Source organism: Petaurus breviceps, unplaced genomic scaffold, assembly GCF_028583685.1.
Source record: "Petaurus breviceps papuanus isolate PSGF00001 unplaced genomic scaffold, PetGlider_PUasm1.0 90879, whole genome shotgun sequence".
Lineage (NCBI taxonomy): Eukaryota > Metazoa > Chordata > Mammalia > Diprotodontia > Petauridae > Petaurus > Petaurus breviceps.
The window spans coordinates 1,578,286-1,597,948 of NW_027187368.1; the positions used below are offsets into that span (position 1 = coordinate 1,578,286).

General features: G+C 39.0%; 1 protein-coding gene and 1 pseudogene across 2 annotated transcripts in view; both read right to left on the reverse strand.

The window, feature by feature from the left end:
* Positions 1–5,023: 5,023 nt before the first annotated feature.
* On the reverse strand, positions 5,024–12,732 carry LOC138150363 (heterogeneous nuclear ribonucleoprotein H-like; annotated as a pseudogene).
* A 3,717-nt stretch (positions 12,733–16,449) lies between these two features.
* Positions 16,450–19,663, reverse strand: part of LOC138150362 (prostaglandin G/H synthase 1-like) — a 52,377-nt gene continuing 49,163 nt past the window's right edge. For both annotated transcript variants that reach the window (XM_069073748.1, XM_069073747.1), the window contains one exon: positions 16,450–17,372. In XM_069073748.1, the coding sequence (XP_068929849.1) occupies positions 17,017–17,372 (356 nt within the window). In that variant the 3' untranslated portion in view covers positions 16,450–17,016. The remainder of the gene's footprint in view (positions 17,373–19,663) is intronic.

Below are 19,663 nucleotides of genomic sequence, written 5' to 3' on the forward strand. Positions count from 1 at the left end.
AACTCCTGCATCAAAAGCTTCCAAGAAAAATATGAACTGGTTACAGGACATAGAGGAGCTCAAGAAGGATTTTGAAAACCAAGTAAGAGAAGTGGAGTAAAATTGGGAAGAGAAATGAGAATGATGCAAGAAAAGCATGAAAAGTGAGTCAACAGCCTGCTAAAGGAGACCCAAAAAAATAATGAAGAAAATAACACCTTAAAAAATAGACTAATTCAAATAGCAAAAGAAGCCTACAAAGCTAATGAGGAAAAGAATGCCTTAAAAGCCAAATTTGCCAGATGGAAAAGAAATTTCAAAAACTCACCAAAGAGAATAATTCCTTCAAAATTAGATTGGATCAAATGGAAGCTAATGACATTATGAGAAATTAAGATACTATAAAACAGATCCAAACAAATGAAAAAATAGAAGACAATGTGAAATATCTCATTGGAAAAACCAATGACCTGGAAAATAGATTCAAGAGAGATAATCTGAAATTTATTGAACTACCTGAAAGCCATGATTGAAAAAAGAGTCTAGACAGCATCTTTCAAGAAATTACCAAGAAAAATTGCCTTGATATCCTAGAAGCAGAGGGCAAAATAGAAATTGAAAGAATTTACCTATCACCTCTTGAAAAAGATCCCAAAAAGAAAACTCCTAGGAATATTATAGCTAAATTCCTGAGTTCCCAGGTCAAGGAGAAAATATTGCAAGCAGTCAGAAAGAAACAATTTGAGTATTGTGGAAACACAATCAGGATAACACAAGACCTAGCAGCTTCTACATTTTAAGGGATCAAAGGGATTGGTATATGATATTCTGGAGGTCAAAGGAGCTAGGATTAAAACCAAGAATCACCTACCCAGAAAAACTGAGTATAATGCTTCAGAGGAAAATATGGTCATTCAATGAAATAGAGGATTTTCAATCATGCTTGATGAAAAAACCAGAGCTGAACAGAAAATTTAACTTTCAAATACAAGAAGCAAGAGAAGCATGAGAAGGTAAACAGGAAAAAGAAATCATAAGGAACGTATTAAAGTTGAACTATTTATATTCCTACATGAAAAAATGATAAATGTAACTCATAAGACTTTTCTCAGTATGAGGATAAAGGGAACATATATTTATTTATGTATACATACATATATATGTATGTATAGGAGGGTGTATGTGTGTATAAATATACATGTGAGTGTGTGCGTATGCATGTACATGTATACATAGACGACAGCACAGAATGAGTTGAATATGAAGGGATATCTAAAAAAATAAAATTAAGAGGTGAGAGAGGAATTTATTGGGAGAAGGAGAAAGGAAGAGATAGATTAGGGTAAAATCATCTCATAAAAAAGAGGCAAAAGAAAACTTGCAAAGGAGGGGAAGAGCAGGAAGGTAAAAGGGAATGGGACAATCTTACTCTCATTGAATTTGGCTTAAGGAGGGAATAACATACACACTCAATTGGGTACCTTACCCTACAGGAAAATGGGGGGGGGGGGAGGGATAAGAGGGAGGATGATAGAAGGGAGGGCAGATTGGGGGAGAGGGTAGTTAGAAGCAAACATTTTTGAAAAGGTACAGGGTCAAAGGATAAAATAGAATAAGTGGGGGGTGGGATAGGATGGAGAGAAATATAATTAGTCTTACGCAATATAACTACTATGGAAATGTTTTGCATAACTACACATGTACAACCTACATTTAATTGCTTATCTTCTTAGTGGAGGTGGGTGAGGAGGGAAGAAGGGAAAAAGTCTGGAACTCAAATTTTTAAAAACAAATGTTTAAAAAAAATTTATTTTTATATACAACTGGGAAATAAAATATACAGGCACTCGGGTATAGAAATCAATCTTGCCCTACTAGGAAGTTAGGGGGAGGGATGGGAGAAGATATAAGAGAGAACAGATTGGGGGAAGGGGTACTCGGTAGGCTCACTATTTCAGGGTGGGGGATAGAGGAAAGACAGGGAGAAAAATTTATAACTCAAAATCTTGTGGAAATGAATGTTGAAAACTAAAAATAAATAAATAAATTGTTTTTTATGTAGTTGGGGAAAATATTTTTAAAAGATGATAATAGAGGTCTACTTCTTGTTTTGTTGATTTGAGTATTTTGTATCTTTAAAAATAATGTGCTATTTCCTTTAGATTTATGCAACAAACACTTCCAAGTTTGCAAGCAGTACTATCGAGTTCTTTATTTGGAAGTATCTACACTCTGCCTCCACTCCCAAAAGGAATCCCCACTCCAAAATACACAACAAGCGATAATATAAGCTCAAACTGAAGACCTCCAATGAAGCCCATTCCACTTTTTGGTTATATCAAATATTAAAAAATTTTGTCCTTACATCAATCCTAAATTTTGCTCTCTGCAATTTCTACCTGTTGCTCCTAGTTTTGTATTTTAGAGTCCAACAGAACAAATCTACTATCTCTTCCACCTAACAGTTGCCATCAAGTAATTGAAGACAATTATAATGTCTTCTATGAGTCTTTTATTCTCGAAACTAAACAGTTCCAATTCCTTCATCCATTCCTCCCATGGATTTAAATGGATTTCATATTCTGGATGCTTTGAATTTATCAGTGCCTTTAGACTACAATTCTTAAAATTAAACACGATACTGTGTGTGGTCTGATCAGGACCATCACTTCCTTATTCCTAGAAACTAGAAACCTAGAAATTTGAATTCCTAGAATTCTAGACTAGAAGTTCTAAATGCAGCCCAAAATAACATTAATTTGAGGAGCCGCCACATGACTGTTGGCTCACACTGACCTCTCAGTCCACAAAAGCCCCAAATCTTTTTCATTCTGTTATCTAATCATGTTGTTTGCATCTTGTGTTTATGAGTATGACTTTTTTAAGGACAAACAAAGCATTTTTTATTTGATCCTACTAAATTGCATTTTATTAGATTCAGCTCAGGGCTCTAGCCTCTCCAGATTTTTTAAATTCTCTCATTCAATATGTTGACTAACCTTTATAGCTTTTGTGTCATCTGCAAATATGATGAACATCTTATCTAATGTTTTCATCCAAGTCATAGATAAAAATGTGAAGCAGCATCAGGCCAAGCAGAGATTCCTGGAACTCTTCCTGGAGATCTGCAGATTGACATAGAATCCAGTCATTCAGCAGTTCTGAATCTACGTAATTGTCTCATTATCTAGTCCATATCTATCCACCTTTTTTTTTTCTACCAGAATATTATGAGATACTTCATTCAGTATTTTGCTATGGTCTCACTGAACTATATCTACAGTAATCCCTTGATCTACAGTGTTAGTAACTTATCACAAAGAGGAATAAGGTCAGTCTGGCATGACCAACCTGTTATTGATAAAATCAGACTAGCTCTTTGAAATCATCATTTCCATGCTCACTAACCATGTCTTTAATGATCTGTTGTAGTAATCGGAGTTCAGCTTGACTACATATGAGCACAGCATATATTTGTATGTGGTAATATCTGACCATATCCTTGATTATTATCATTGTAATTTTGAAGTTTGAGGCATGCCCTCTTCTTTTTCATTAAGTTGTTTGCTGATTTTTAAAATCAGTTTTATTGGCCTTGACAAACACAGCTCTAGGTTTTATTAATTGTTGTTTTCTTATTGGCAATAATATTGATCTCAGGTAGTATCTTGGTTATTTCTCTTTTACTGTTTCCTGTTGGCTTTTTGCTTTGTCCTTTTTCTAAATTCCATTAAGTAGAGATGTAACTTTCTTCTTCAGTTGAGCATTATTTAATTTTTGGTTTTCACACGGACTTATAAAGATAAATTCTTCTACGTTTTTGCACGGTATCATTTCCTTGTTTTTCTCCTTAAATGTTTTATTGTTTATATAGAATCACTGAGTTTCAGAAGTCATGCCTAAAAAGATTTCCTCATACAATATTGTTAACAAGTATCCTTTTGTTTGAATGTGTTCAATAATGGGGAACTTTCTACTTCCTTGAGTAGCTAGGTGGTGCAATGGGTGGAATATCAGGCAGGTCTGAAGTCAGGGATACTCATCTTCCTAAGTTTGAATCTGGCTGCAGACACTTACTGGCTGTGTGACATCGAAAAAAAATCACTTACCTCAGTTTCCTCATCTTTCAAATGAGCTGGAGAAAGAAATGGCAAACCATGGGGTGGCTAGGTGGCGCAGTGAGTAGAGCACCGGCCCTGGAGCCAGGAGGACCTGAGTTCAAATCTGACCTCAGACACTTAACACAAAAACTAGCCATGTGACCTTGGGCAAGTCACTTAACCCCAATTGCCCTGCCTTCTCCCCTCCAAAAAGCCAAAAATAAACCCAACAAAACAAAAACTCTGTGTCTATCTGTCTGTGTCTGTGCTTAAACAAAATTAATTAGAGCCAAGAGTACACTGAAAAAAAAAAGTACACTGAAATCAGAGGATAGTTTAGTGAGTTTGTTAATTACCTGCATGAAGATGTCAGTTTCAATGGGAGCAGAGGATAATAGGCAACAGTAGGTAAGTATGAAGCAGCTAGGTGGCAGAGTTGGGTAGAGTGCTGGGCCTGGGGTCAGGAAGACCTGAATTCCAATCCCATCTCAGACACTTATTAGCTAGGGGATCTTGGACATCTGGCACGAATTATCTCCATTTTCTCATCTATAAAATGAGGTGGAGAGGAAATAGCAAACCACTGCGGTATCTTTGCCAAGAAAACCCTAAATTGGGTCACGAAACGTTGAACATGACTAATTGATTAAAACAATAACAAAGAAATGGGGGCTTCTAGGGGTACAATGGATAGAATGTCAGACCTAGAATCAGGAAGATTCATCTTTGTGAGTTTAAATCTAACCTCAGACACTTACTAGCTGTGTGATGCTATGCAAGTCACTTAAGCCTGTTTGCCTCAGTTTCCTTATTTATAAAAGTGAGCTGGAGAAGGAAATGGCAAATCACTCCAGTATCTTTTTTTTTTGTTTGAAAAGAAGATTTCTTTAACAAGTTTCACTTAGCGCAATACACCTAAAAGAAAATCACAATACAACAAAAGATTTAAATCAAGGCCTCAGAATTTAATACAAACACCAAGATCAAATCCTAAAGTATTCGTATTGAGTCTCAAAACTGTCCCCATTAACTTAAAAAAAAAGCTTAAAATAGAACAAGTATGCCAAATGTTTCACTTTTGAATCGCAGACAGAGCTCCTATATTTGTTTTACAAAAAAGCATGTCTCCCAACATGCATCTCAAACAGAGTTCCATGTAATGTGGGAGAAGAGCAGCATTTAACATAATTGAAACTGCTTTAACCTAAATAAGCTTACTGCTTAAGTCCACTCCTACAACATAACTACCTGGAGAAAAATTGAAATTGTTTAACATAGTCTTTACTCAACTTGGTTATTACATCCTAGATGAATGGTTTTCTGTGTTCAAAAATACTGAAACTGAAAGTTTTTAAAACAATCCTGATTTCACTGACAATAAGCATAAATCACAAACTTGTATTGCAAAACTGTTAAACTTCATTTTTGTTTGTTTGTTTTCTTTAAAATAAGTTGACCAAGAGTCAGTGATCAGGATCATATTCCCCATCTACCACTCATACTGGACATGCCAGACGTCCTTCCCATTCCATTCACTCCCATAGATGCACAGCTCCCGCTACTATAGTAGCTGCTGTTCATTGCTCCTTGGCTCCCTCTGCAATGTTTGATTGAAAATCACTGGAGTTTTCCTGTAAAACTTGGTCATATCCATTCATGCAGCTTTGACCACCGTAGCCTCCTCTGTAACCCCCACTCAGCTGCTGGCTAGCTGGACCACCATAACTGGACTGGTTTGACAAGCCCATGCTTCCCATCATTTGGCTACCATAAGCACCACTGCTTGATCCTGCTGTAGAATTCAAGAAGAGTTCTACATGTCTGTGCTACATATTGGCTTTGTTTTTTGACAGCTGCCACAGCATCTTCATGAGTAGCAAATTCACCATCTGCTTCTCGAGTCACTCTGCCATCAGGTCCAATTTCAATGTGTACTTGAACAGTGTTGAGTTGTGAGAAAAAAATATAAATAGCATTTTCAGTAGCTCTGTTAGGTAATCCTCTCATGTGCACACAATGGCCTGTTGTACTCTGGAAAGTGGATCCACCATCTCCATATCTATGATCAGACATTCCTGAAAAACAGTAATCGAAGTCTCTTCCAAATCTATTCGACACGAAGCCATATGCATCATTTTATCCATTGTAATCATCATAGCCTCCATACCCTCCACTGTAGGCACCTCGCCTCCGTCTTTCAAACCCAGCTCTTCTGACACTGCTGTTATAGCCTCTGCCAGCCCCAGGCCTGTCATAAGGACCTGTTTGCACAGCCATTAGCTTTCGAGGAGGATCATAATGAGTACAAATTTCTGCCTGGCTGTTCTTGAAGATTTCAATGTACCTGTGCCCTATTCTTTCCTTGTGTTTCTTTAGAGCCTTTTCAGCTCTTTCCTATGAAGCAAACTGCACAAAGGCCTCCCCCATACTCTTCCCCTGGAAGTCTACTGGCAATGTTATCCCATTTGACATGATTTCCAACCCTGAAAAAAACTGAACAATTTCTTCCTTGCTACAGCCAAATGCGAATCCTCTAAGGTGCACAAAGCCACCACTGGCAGTTTCAAGACTATTTGGACCAGTATGCTTCAGCACCCAATCTGTTTCAACTTTGTTTGACTTGAATACTTCAACATATCTGTGTTTCTCTGTCTTTTTTCAGTGCCAATTTGACTTCAGCTTCTGATTCAAGTTAAACAAATGCTTCTTCACTTGGTCTGCCTTCTCGGGTGTAGATGAAATGAATGCCTGATGCCCCATTTTGAATTTTGCATTCGAAGAAGAAGCATTGGACCTCATCAGCTGAATAGGACCAGGGCAAGCTCCCTGGACCTTAACCACGAAGTCTTCTCTGCCTTTTGTGCTCAGCATCATCTTGTTCAGTCACTGGCAGCAGCTTGATACTTGACTTCTGTGTGGCTACAAAGAAAATCTCACTCCAGTATCTTTTCCAGGAAAACTCCAAATGGAGTCGGGAAGAGTGAGACATGATGAAATAATTGAACAAGAACAGGAAAGTATGCTTTCTGATCTAGAGGTTTCTCTGGAAAATGTCTTGAACCCCATAAAATTGAGGACTATAAAACAAGGTAATAGGGCTCAGGAGTTCTGAGCTTCAGCAGAGTTAAAGCTAATTGGATGTCTGCACCAAGTCTGCCACTAACATACTGAATCTCCACAAGTCCGAGACCACTAGGCTCCCTAAGGAGGGGCAAACCAACCCAGGTTAGAAAAAAAGAGCAGATTAGAACTTCTGTGCCAATCAGTCAGTCTTAATCAACATTTAATAAATACCCATTATGTGCCAGGCCCTGTGTTAAGACTAGGGATACAAAAAAAGGAACTCATAACCTAATGGGGGGTGATAATATATAAAAAGAAGCTGAAAACTAGGGGCAAGGGGAGGGGAAAAGAATGGCATGGGGAGTATGATGAAGTCCTGAAACCAGAAGGGGAGTGATGAGGTGGCTCCTTTGGACCCTCTCATTAAGTAGAGGGTTTGGAAGGAATTCTTCATGGTTACTCTCCACCTTCTCCAATCAAAAGGAAAGGAGTCCAAGGGGTGGAAAATACTGAGGAGGCATGAGTTTCAGAGTTGATATGATCTTTGAGGAAGATAAGTTTCTAGATGACAAAGTCCCTGTAAACAGCCACATGGGAAATGAGAAAGCTGCCTTGTGTCCCTTCCTTAAATAGATCTGAGAAGAGCTCTCATTATCAGTATCAAAGTGTAGATATCAATCTGATGAACTTCTAAGTACATGGAGAAATTTTCATTGTGTCCATCTTTTCTCCACTGGCACCATGTCTTCTTGGCTCACAAATTTAAGAGATTTAAGAGATACCAGCATACCACATTACCAGAAATCCCACCATTAAAGTCCAATTCTTTGAGATAAAGCACTGTCCCCTACTTAAATGTAAATACTGTTGGATGAAGCTACAAAGATCAGTCATTAACACTTCTGTGCAGATAAGCTGATCAAGGGGCAGGCATCTGGAATATCTCAACCCTACCCAAAAGGAAGAGTAGGGCCCAATCAGCATTTGGTTCAATTTGTTTTTCCTAGAAAGGACTCAATGTATTTTCACCATGCTTCTCTAAGATCAGTTGAATTCTACTTCATATTACAATGGTTTGGTAGGCAGAGACTTGAAAGAGGCCCCACTTCCAGGGGCATTGAAGTCTACCATTATATTTTAAAGTACTGGTAACTGAACCAGATGATGCCATGCTAGCAAAACCCTTACATCAAATGGGGACTTGTATAAGAGGCAAGGAATGAGACATTAACCCAAAGAAAACTTAGGATCCAGTCTCTTCAATTAAGTTTTTAGGGATATATTGGATGGGAAGAATAGAGATGGTTCCAAATACAGTCTGCAATAAACTATTAACACTTGCTCTTTCAAAGAATAAGAAGGAGGTATTCCTTGAACTTTGAAGAATTTGTATTCTGCATTTTGGCATTTTAATGTTTCTCACTTATTGAATTACTGTTACGTCTGCCTCTTTTAAATGGGGATCAGATTACAGCCCTGAGAAAATTAAAGCAGGTTTTCCAACAGTTTCTTTTCTTGAGACCTTTTGATTCTACAGACATTATGTTCCTAGAGGTATCTTTTTAATGACCAGGACAAGTGGAATTTTTGGCAGGCGCCAAAGGTGGCTGGATTAAACAACAGATTTCTGGAGCTATAAACTCTCTAATGTGGCTACTTGATATACTATTTTAAGGGGGAAAAATGCTTTTATGTTATTGAATTCTAGTGGCTACTGAACCATATCATCACCAGAATTGCTCATTATGAATCAGATAATGCAAGATGGGCCCTCTAACAAGACAGGTAAGGTATAAGAGGCTTCTATTACTAAATGGATATGGTACATCTAAGACTGTAGTTGCCCAGGCATCTCTAGCATGAGCACACTTCACGAATAGGTTTCAACATTACCAGAGGACCTCTGTTCCCAATCCCAAACTTAGCCTCCTCCACTTATCCAATAGTTACAGATAGATAGATAGGTAGATAGGTAGATAGATAGATTGATAGATAGATAGATAGATAGATAGATAGATAGATAGATAGATAGATAGATAGATAGATAGATAGACAGACAGACAGACAGACAGACAGACAGATGATAGATTCATATGCAGGTCCAGCTCTTAAAAATATTTTTCCTTTGGTTTAATGATGACTTTATCCATTATGAGAAAATATATGCAACTGGACTTTAACAGTAATTAACCTAGTAACTGGGGATAACTTAAGGGATGGGGGTCATGACAATCCTCCCAGTGGGCTGAGCTGTGAGCTGTCTAGAAATTGTCTGTAGGAAGATGGAAATTGAGTTTCTGTGTAGTATTACTTGATCCTCTAAATTTTGCCTGTTGAAGCAGCTTATTTATATATGTCCCACCAGGAAATATGGTCATGAGGTCACTTAACTATTTAATAAACTCCACGGGCTCCCTATTACCTCTAGCATCAAAAATGGGCTTCTCTGTTTGACCTTTAAAACCCTCACAACCTGGTTTCAATCTATGTATTCAAACTTATTATATACATCATTCCTCTTCAACACTCTATAGTCCCATCTAAACTGGCTTTCCTACTGGCTTTACACACATTCCATTTCCCATCTTCCTGTCTTTGAATAGGTTGTTTTCCATACCTGGTATTCACTCTCTTTTCATTTATGCCTCTAAGAACTCCTAGTTATCTTCAAAGTTTACCTTCAACATCACCTTCTACATGAAGCCACTCCAGATTTGCCAGAGCTGTTAGTACCTTTTCCAAATCCAGAAAATTATGTTATATTTATGTAATTATTTTGTATATACTTATATATGTATATGTTATCTCCCCTATAGACAAGTTCCCTAATGGAAAGGACTTTTTTTTGTCTTTGTATTTCCAGTACTTAGCATAAGATATGGCACATAGTATACTTAATAAATACTTACTGATTGATAAAAATGGATATAAACTTCCAAAATATGGCATGGGGTTGACTATGTACCCTCTTAACTGAAAACATTTGTCCCAAAGGTAAGATAAAATTGCCATGAAAATCCTCCAACAGACAGTTCCTCGCAATCACTATTTTTAGTAGTACCCAAATGATTTTCCTACTTTAGACTGATTTGTTTTTTTACTCCTTTTTAATGTCTCCTCTCCATAGTGAATTGTCCACCACTTCTACAATATTGAACCTGATCTGTTGCCTCTCCACTTATATTCGTGAAATCATGGAGACGATGAAGGTGCAAACTATTTCATGGTCCCTTTTCTGTACATTGTCTCCACCAACAAGGTATCATCACCATCCTAAAGATCGCCTCAGTCACAGGAAAACACAGAACCTTTCTCATCTATGGCTCCCACCTCACTATGATGACCATAATCGATACCTATTTCCAGTCTCTGTCCAGATACACAATCAAGGACAAGTCAGTGATGGTCATCTACACTGAGAACATCTTTATGCTTCATCCTTTTATGCACAGTCTGAGGAATAATGACATGAAGCAGGATCTGTGAAGGCTTCTAGGCAAGATAAAGTCCTAGATCTCATTAGACTATCCCTTCCATTCTTAGAGAATCCTTTGTTTCCTCTCAAACCTGATATTTTTTGGATGTTACTGTTCAAAGTTAAATGCCAAAGATTGACACTCTCTGTATGAATGTCCTAACTAGGCATGTTCATTGAACATGCTAAGTCTCATATGCAGCAGGCATACCAGAGGGATTTGTAATCCCATGTCATATGTTCTTTTAGTTCTTGGGCCTGGTTGAATCATTTTTTGTTTATAGCTTGGTTCCTATTCCCCAATCTTTGTCTCACTCTCCCTTCTTTCCACCAATCATATCCTTTCCATTCCTTCTAAGCTTTTATAAAAAATTACAATTCATTTCATCAAACTGAAAACTTGCCTTAGGCAAGGACCACGTCTCCCCCAAGACTAATTGAGAATCCAAAGACCATAGGATCATAGGATTTTAAGTTAAAGGGACTTTAGAGATCATCCAATGCAACAATCCCATTTTACAGACATTAAAACTGAGGCCTTTGCTGTGTTTCAACCTCTGATGGGTTACTTAACTCCCTGTGTGATCTTAATTTTTCTGATATTCAGTCACCTCATTTTTTTTAGCAGAGGGATGCACTCTATGATCCCAGGATGCTTTGCATCAAATTGATAAGTAGCCTTTGTACAGGAACCATTAACTCCCTCTGTATTTTCTATCTGGACCATCGAACTATATACTGTAAACACTGTTGCTTAATACATGTTGCCAGTCAGTTCCTACATCTGCCCATCTAAAGGCTTTTTTCAGTATGCAACCCAAACACTCTCCTATCATGAAGCTTTTTCTGTTCCTTCTCAACTGTATTCGTTTTGCATTTACTTTGTATATAATTTTCTGTGGACATATTGTATGCCCTTCTCTGATACAATGTAAGTTCCTCAAGGACAAAGATGGTTTCGTTCTTTTATTTTGTATTCTCAATACCATGCTCGATGCCTGGCACATAGTAGGTGCTTACTAAATGTTTATTGTCTGAATTCGTCGTTCAGATTTTCCCCCTAAACCCAGCCCCAGCCCTAATTCCTCTTGAGTCTCCTCACTGGTGTAGAGGAAGGGGAAAACTCTGAAGGCACTCTGTGGGGACTTACAATTTACCCAAAGACCAAATACTGAGGGCAATGAGGATGGGGAAGGGCCTTTTAGCCAAATCTTGTGAGAGTCTAGAACTGACGGTGGGGGGGTTTAGCTTGGAAAAGAGAAGACTTGGTGGAGGGGCACATGAAAGCTGCCATTATATATTTGAAGGGCTGTGCTTGCAAGAAAGATTAGACATGTTCTGCTTGGCTCAAAAGACTAAACTAGGAACAAAAGGGAGGGAAGTGGCCAAGAGGCAAGTTTAGGCTTGATATAGAGAAAAGCTCCATAACAATCATAGTTGTCCAAAAGTGGAATGGACTGTTGCAGGGGCAGTGGGTTTCCCCTCACTGTTCAGAAAGAAGCCAGATGACTACTTGTAAGATCTGCTAGAAAAGAATATTCCTGTTCAGGCATGGGTAAGAAGAGATGGCTTCTGAAGTTCCTGCTGGTTCTGGAAACAAGTGGCAGAGCAAATGTTTGGGCAAAAAAAGGAATCCTATATACCCCAGATCTGGTCCCGGCATTAGCCCTCAGTGCCAGACTGGGTTACCCTTAGCCTCTCACACATTGGCTGTTCTAGCTCTAATGCTGTCCTTCCCCATGCTTACTACCTAAGTGGTGTCTTTCTTTTAGAATCTAAAGAGAGAAGGCAAGAATGAGGACCTTGTTGGGTTAGCCCTTGGGAACATCCTTTGTGTTTGTCAGTCCCTCCTTCTCCTTGGTACCCACCCCCTTCCCCAAGAGTTAGGCATATTGTACAGGGGATAGGGCACTTGGATTCAGAATGACCTATTTTGAAATGCCACCTGTGCTCCTGCCTGTGTGACCTTGAGAAAGTCATTTAACTTCCCTGGACCTCTGTTTCCTCAGTTGTAAAATGAAGGGGCTGGACTAGATGGTGTCAGAGTTCCCTTGAAGCTCTAGATCTAAAATCCCAAGATAAACATAGGATGTCAGAAGTGGAAGAGACCTTAGACATAACCCAGCCTTCTAATTTTATAATGATGAAACTGATACCAAAGAGAATGCCAGAGAAATGACTTCAAGTTACCCAGCAAATTAGGGGCAGAGAAAGGTACTAAAACCCAAGGGAACAAGATGGAACAGTGCAATAACTTCTTCCATTTACACAGTGTTTTAATTTACAAAAAAATTTACAAACACTGTTTCATTTGATCATTTGATCCTCACAACAACCCTGTGAGGTGAGCAGATTAAATATTATTTTACAAGGAAGAAACCAAGGGAAGTGATTTGGCTAATGTACACAGATTAGGAATAGAGCCAAGGGCTAGAACCCAGATGGGCTATATGTACCAATAAAAGCCTAGGGTGACAGTTCTGTTTCTCAGTATAAGATGGATCTGCATGATGCAAAATAATGTGTTATTGAGAAAAGTCTCTAGCACTGGAGATTTTGTGGCAGTTTCAGGGAAGTGGATCAGTAAAGAGACTGGTTCAGTGGGTTTCCAATTGGACATTTGTTCAGAAGTGAAATTTTCATCCAATGAATTAAATTAGTTGAATTGTATAGATCCCTGTCACCCAAGTGGAGAGATTAGTGTCAAAATCAGAAAAACAGGCACCTCCAGGGTGACCTTCTCATGGCTTTGTTAGCTAGGCCACACCAGGGACCTTGCCATGAAAAGAAAAGTTTCCTGATCCCATTTCACACTAGGAACCATCCAATTTTCCCAGTGTGTCATCCCCTTTCATCCTGACACCCTCTCTGGGGTTAGAGACTGAAAAGTTACCTCTGAGAGATCAGAGGGAAGAGAGCAGTCATTCACATCCCTTATGGAGGTCTCACTTCCCCTTCTCCCATCCAGGGGTTTATGCTTTGACCCACTCACCCTGATCTTCAGTATAAAGGCTAGGTTCCTTCCCCTCACCTCTGCCAACAAAAAGGCTGAGATCATATTGTCCTGGCAAGAGTCATATAATTAGTCAGAGATCTGGGTTCAAGTACTGGCTTAGATAGGTCCTTCCCACCCACTAGACTTCAGTTTCAACTAGTAAATAGAAATATTAGTTAAATAATCTCTAAGGTCCCATGAAAATCTGACATTCTAAATTTCAAGGTCCTTTCCATTTCTAATCTCTTATGTGCAAGGTTGCTTTCAGCTCTGAAATTATATAATTCCACAATTTACTGTGTCTCTAGAGCCTAGTTTGAGGTTAAGCTTAGAAGCCAAGAATCTCTAAGGTGAAAGGAACTTCAGAGGTCATCTAGACCAACTTGCACCTAAACCAGAATACTGTTTTTACCCTGAACAGGAGCATCTAGTGTCTCCTCTGCAAATTTCAGAGATGGCAAATGGTTCCACTTTAGATCAACTTTAAATGGTAGAAAATCTCCATTCAGTTAAGCTCAAGTCTCTCTCTGCAACTTCCATCCATAGTTATCCATTCCTACTAAGCTGATAAAAGATACTTGGTAAATTCTTACCATTTTTTCATGACCCTATCATGCCAGAATTGGGCCTATTGTCCACCATCCTCCTCCCCAAAGATGAGCCAGGCTTTGGTGCCCTGGGCTACCTCCCAGAATATGGTGGAAAGAATGATGTTGGAAGGGTCAGAGATTCATATACTGTGTGAGTGGCTCTAAGCAAGCCTTTAACTTCTCTAAGCCTCACCTCAATTAATTCACCAGTAAAATCAGATAATAATTGTACTTCCTATCTCACAGGTTGTTGTGAGAAAAGTACTTTTGAGATATTATTTATTATTAATCTCTGTTTTGCTTCTTTCCAGCTGTGGCACCTTTGTGAACCTCACCTTCCCAAACTAGAAAATGGGAACAACAATTCTCTGCTCTGTGCATCTCAACTATAGGGCTGTTGTAAGAATCAGATGAGATAATATGCGTGAAATTACTTTGAAAACTCATGCATTCTTCAAGGTAATTTTGAACTTCTACCTATACACACATGTGCATGCACACACACACAGACACACACACACAAATTTGATCTTTCCTTTCTAGGAGGAAAACATATAATAAATACCTTCTCACCAAGGTATTAGTGACCTTGAGAAAATCACTCTCTTGGCCTCAGTTTTCTTATCCATAAAATGAGACTAGTAATGCTTGTACTACCTACCTTATAGAGTTTTTGTGAGGAAATTGCTTTGTAAAATGGAAAGAACTACAAAAAATATTTCTAATGCTGTCTTTGTCATTAAAACCCCTTATGAAAACCCAGAAAAGGAAGATCTTAGTGAGAAGTAATAAAGACAAAAACCAATGGAGCTAAAAATAAAAAGGAAATAGGTAACTGGGGACGGTTAGGTGGTGCAGTGAATAGAGCACTAGCCCTGGAGTCAGGAGGACCTGATTTCAAATCCAGCCTCAGACACTTAACACAAAAACTAGCCATGTAACCTTGGGCAAGTCATTTAACCTCAATTGCCCTCCAAAAAGCAAAAAAGAAAAGGTGGGAAATAGGTAACTGGGGGGGGGGGAGGAGGAGAATCTTTGTAGCAATATTCTGTAATAAAGGTCTCCTTTCCAAGACATATAAAGAAATTGATTCAAGTTTATAAGAATGAGTCATTTCCCAACTAATATATGGTCAAAGGACATTGAAAAGGCAGCTATCTAAGGAAGAAAGACAAACTATGAATAGCCATATTGAAAAAAAACCGATCCATATCAATAATAGAGAAATGTAAATCAAAGTTGGCCAAAAACAAAAAAAGGAAAATGATAAATGTTGAAGTGCCTGTGTGAAAATAGGCTCATTAATGTACTATTAGAGAAACTATGCAATTGGTACAGTAATTCTAGAAAGCAGTTTGGAATTACAGCCAAAAAGTCACCAAATAGGTACTCTTTGAAGTACTCTTACCAGGCATAAACTGTAAAAATATCAAAGAAAAAAGGAAAGGATCATATGTATGAAAATATTTGTAGCTGTACTTATTTTGCAGCAAGGAACTGGAAACAAACCAGGAATTCATTCATCAATTATGAAATAGCTGAACCAATTATGGTATACGAAAGTAATGAAAAACTATAGTGTTCTAACAAATAATGAAGTCATTTCAAAGAAACCTAGCAAGACTTGTATGAATTGATGCAGAGTGAAGTGAATAGAAAGAGAACAATTATAGAATAACAAACAAGTCTGAAAGGCTTAAAAACTCTCATCAATGCAATGACCAATCACAATTCCAAACTGATGATGAATCAGTCCTATCTACCTCCTGACATAGAGATGATGGATGAATTCAGGGTACAGAGTAAAATATATTTTTAGATATACCCAATGTGTGGATTTATTTTACTTGACTATGTATTTGTTACAATAGTTTTTACTTTTTTTTCTTTCTTTCCTCCTTTCTTACTTTCTTTTGTTCTTTCTTTCCTCTTTTTTTTCTTCCTTTTTCTTAGTGGCAGAAGAAGTGAGAGAGAAAAACAGATTTTTGTTCATTAAAACATAAAACAATTTTTTAAAAAATAACTAGGAAGAGGAATTGAGCCATATATTTAAAGCACTATGATCAACATGGGTAAACCAGAAAGGTTTAGAAATAAAACACCATTAACCTCACGTTATAAAGACAAATGATAGAAGGAAAATAGAGCAGGGCAAAAGGCACATGGTGATATGTCTACACTCGTTTCTAGGGTCAAGAAGGTAGTGGCAGGGCTGCAGTTCCAAGTTAGCAGGCTACAAGCAGGGAGTAACTTTAAAAAGATCATTTTATTAGTCTCAGCGGAGGATGCAAGACCTCTTGGGAAGGAGTACTGTCAGGAAAGCTCAGGTCAGCTGTTCCCTCTGCCCACCCATGGTAACTATCACCAACATGCCCCCAGAAATCCACAATACAAACACACTAGGTTGGACCTGAGGGCCATGAAGAGATCCCACTTTGCCCACTTTCTCCAGAAACCCCACCCCACATCTGAGGCCAATGGCATTTCCCTGGGCCCTAAGCTCATGGAAGAGTCCTTCCCTAGGTGAACAAAGTTCTCTTAATGACTCATTTGGAGAGGATAGAGCAAATCAGTTCTTCAGAGAAACAAATTAGAATCTGGGGGTTCCAGAAAATCAGTCAATATTCATGAATGTCTATCAGAAACCAAAGCTCTAGAGGACTAACTCTGGAATGCTACCTAAGAGTGCAGTGCTCCTGAACATTTGGGACAATTAACTAAGGACCCAACACTCTAGAATGTGAAACCAAGAACCCAAATTCCAGATCACAAAGGAGAAACCATGGACAGTCTTCTAGAATGCCAATGCTTCTCTCACAGTTCAGTAGATGGCCTCTTCACCTTCTGCTTGTCCACTTGGTCTGGGTGAGGCACACGGAATGAGACATAGGGACATGTCTTGACATTGAGACAAACTAGTTTCTGCAACGTGGCTGTCTTGATAATGTTGAAGCCAGTCTCACCACCGAATGTGCTTGGTTTCCAGTACTCAGGAGAACATATGGGGTTCCCCAAGAGCCCCTTGAGAGAGAAGGGAGCCCCAATCTCCACCATGCTCTCCCCAAAGATAGAATTGGGCAGTGATTTCTCTATAATTAGGCCTGGGTAGAACTCCAAGGCATCAATGTCTCCATACAGCTCCTCCAGCTCTGCCGAAATCTGCTTCTCTCCTATAAAAAGACAAGAGGGAACAAATCAGATCAGCTCCTCCTCTACCCTGGAAATAAAAAGGTATATGCCCAGGGTAATACTGGGAAGTAAACTTCCCTTTTTACCCTTAGAGGCAATGTGGTGTATCAGAAAGAACAATAGCCTTGAGATCAGACAACTTGGTAGAGTAGTGAGTAGAGTATCAGACCTGAAGTAAAAGTCCTGAATTCTACCTCAGATGCACAGAAGCTGTAGAAATCTGAGAAAGTCACTTAACCACTCTCAACCTGTTTCCTCTTCTGTCTTAGGAGAATGATCATAGCACCTGCCTCACAGAGTTGTTTCAGGGATCAGCTGAGATGATAAGCATAAAACACTGTGTAAACCTTAAAGTGAGATATGTCTAAAATATTATCATCATTGTCATCATCTTAGATTTGTCACTTCTGGGCCATGTAATATTGGGCAGGACACTCAATATAGGCAGCATACCATCGCAGCTACAACTTGGGCTTTGGAGTAAGGAAGACCTGGGTTCAAATCCTGCTTCAAACATTCACAAACTGTGCCTCTGAGCAAGTCATTTAACCTCTACGTATGTTAGTTTTCTTATCTGTAAAATAAGAAGGTTGGACTCAATGGCATCTAAGGACCCTTCCAGCTCTAAACCTATGATTCTATGAGCCTTAGTTTCTTCTTTTGAAAAATAAGGCCAACAGCCCTTCCTTTAACACAGGAGTATTAAAACAGGCCCAAATGGGCATGGGATTTTCGGTGGGAAAGCTCACTATGGGCAACAAATAACATGAACTAAGAAATACTTGTTTTCAGGAAAGATTAACGTGAACAACACACAGGAAGTTCTTCAAATCTATCATCTAACATGTATTAATAGTTATAAATTTAATCTCTACAAATGAATTATACTCTAAGTCTGCTACAGAGAACTGGAGTGAGTGAGCCAGCTGCTAAGGGAGACAAAAGAGAAGGTACAGAGAGAAGGGTGGCAAGGATGATGATGTGTTCCATGCTAGCCCGGTTCATTCAAGGACCAACAAAGTTGAATTGAGCTGAGAGCCCAGTTCACTGGTCCACTCCAATATCAGGCCATTCGTTAGAAATGACTATGTAAGATTGCATAAAATGCTTAAAGCATCAAGGGTCCAAGCTTGAGTGCCCAGGGCCAGGAGAATCCAAGAACTAAAAGTGAAGGTCATAGTAAGTAAAGGGATATGAAAGTTCTTGGAAAAGTATACAGCATCATACAAGTGTAGACCCTGCCCTCTGTGGAGCTGAGGTGATAGTCCTGGTGACCATGTGGAAATTTAGAAGAAGTCATGTCTAACACATCATTGGGTGCCCCATCATTGACTTCTGATACAGAACTCTATAGATATGCTAAAAAATGGATAAGCTGTCCATTTGAAGGAAGGACAACTTGGAGCGGTCTAGAGATTCAGGCAGGTAATACCTGGGATAGGGTCTCCTCCTTTTTGTATTTTCTTAAGTACAGAACCTTGTGAGAACTCCAAAGGCCTGGAGACCTGCAGCCATAGCAACAGAGGTGGTGTACCCTAGAAAGGCACCTTCTGACAATAGGAGAAAGTGCCTGCTTCGAGCAGTTCACCTATCACCAAGAGAAAAAGCACCAAGGCAGGAATCAGCATCAGAGAGATCCCAAAGATCAAGCTCAGTTGACTGATATGAATGTGTCAACATGGGTGAAATGTAACATAGCTAATTAGCAGTCTTGCAAAAAACATCTGCCAAAAGAAAAAGTCTAGGTCCCAGTGGGGCCTCCCACCTGAGTTTCTGAATTCTGTTCTGGTCATTCTGCAGTGCTCACTTATGACTGTCTTGTGCTTATCATGGCTTTCTTCAGATGGGAATAAATGACTACTCCTATTGCCAATTCATGTTTGTACTTTCAGTACCTCTTATTTCTGTCCCCCTTTTGGGGAAAAGAATTCTTGGTGACAGTCCAAAAGCAGACGTGTCTCAGAAGTAGCCAGGGAGAATGGAGTAAGCCACTGAATATGACAGGGGGAACCCAATATTCTGAGGAGCAGTCAGGCTTCCCTACCAGTGAATCTGGCATACAGGCAGACAACTAGATTACAGAACAGTAAAAGTTAGGTATCCTGAGCTTCAGTGAGTCATCCTACTAGCAGCTGCCTGTAGCCCCATGCTAGACAAATGGAACAGATTACTCATGCTCGTAGCAGTGGTGGTGGTGGTAAGTGGTGGTGGTTGTGGTGGTGGTTGTAGTAGTAGTAGTAGTAGTAGTAGTAGTAGTAGTAGTAGTAGTAGT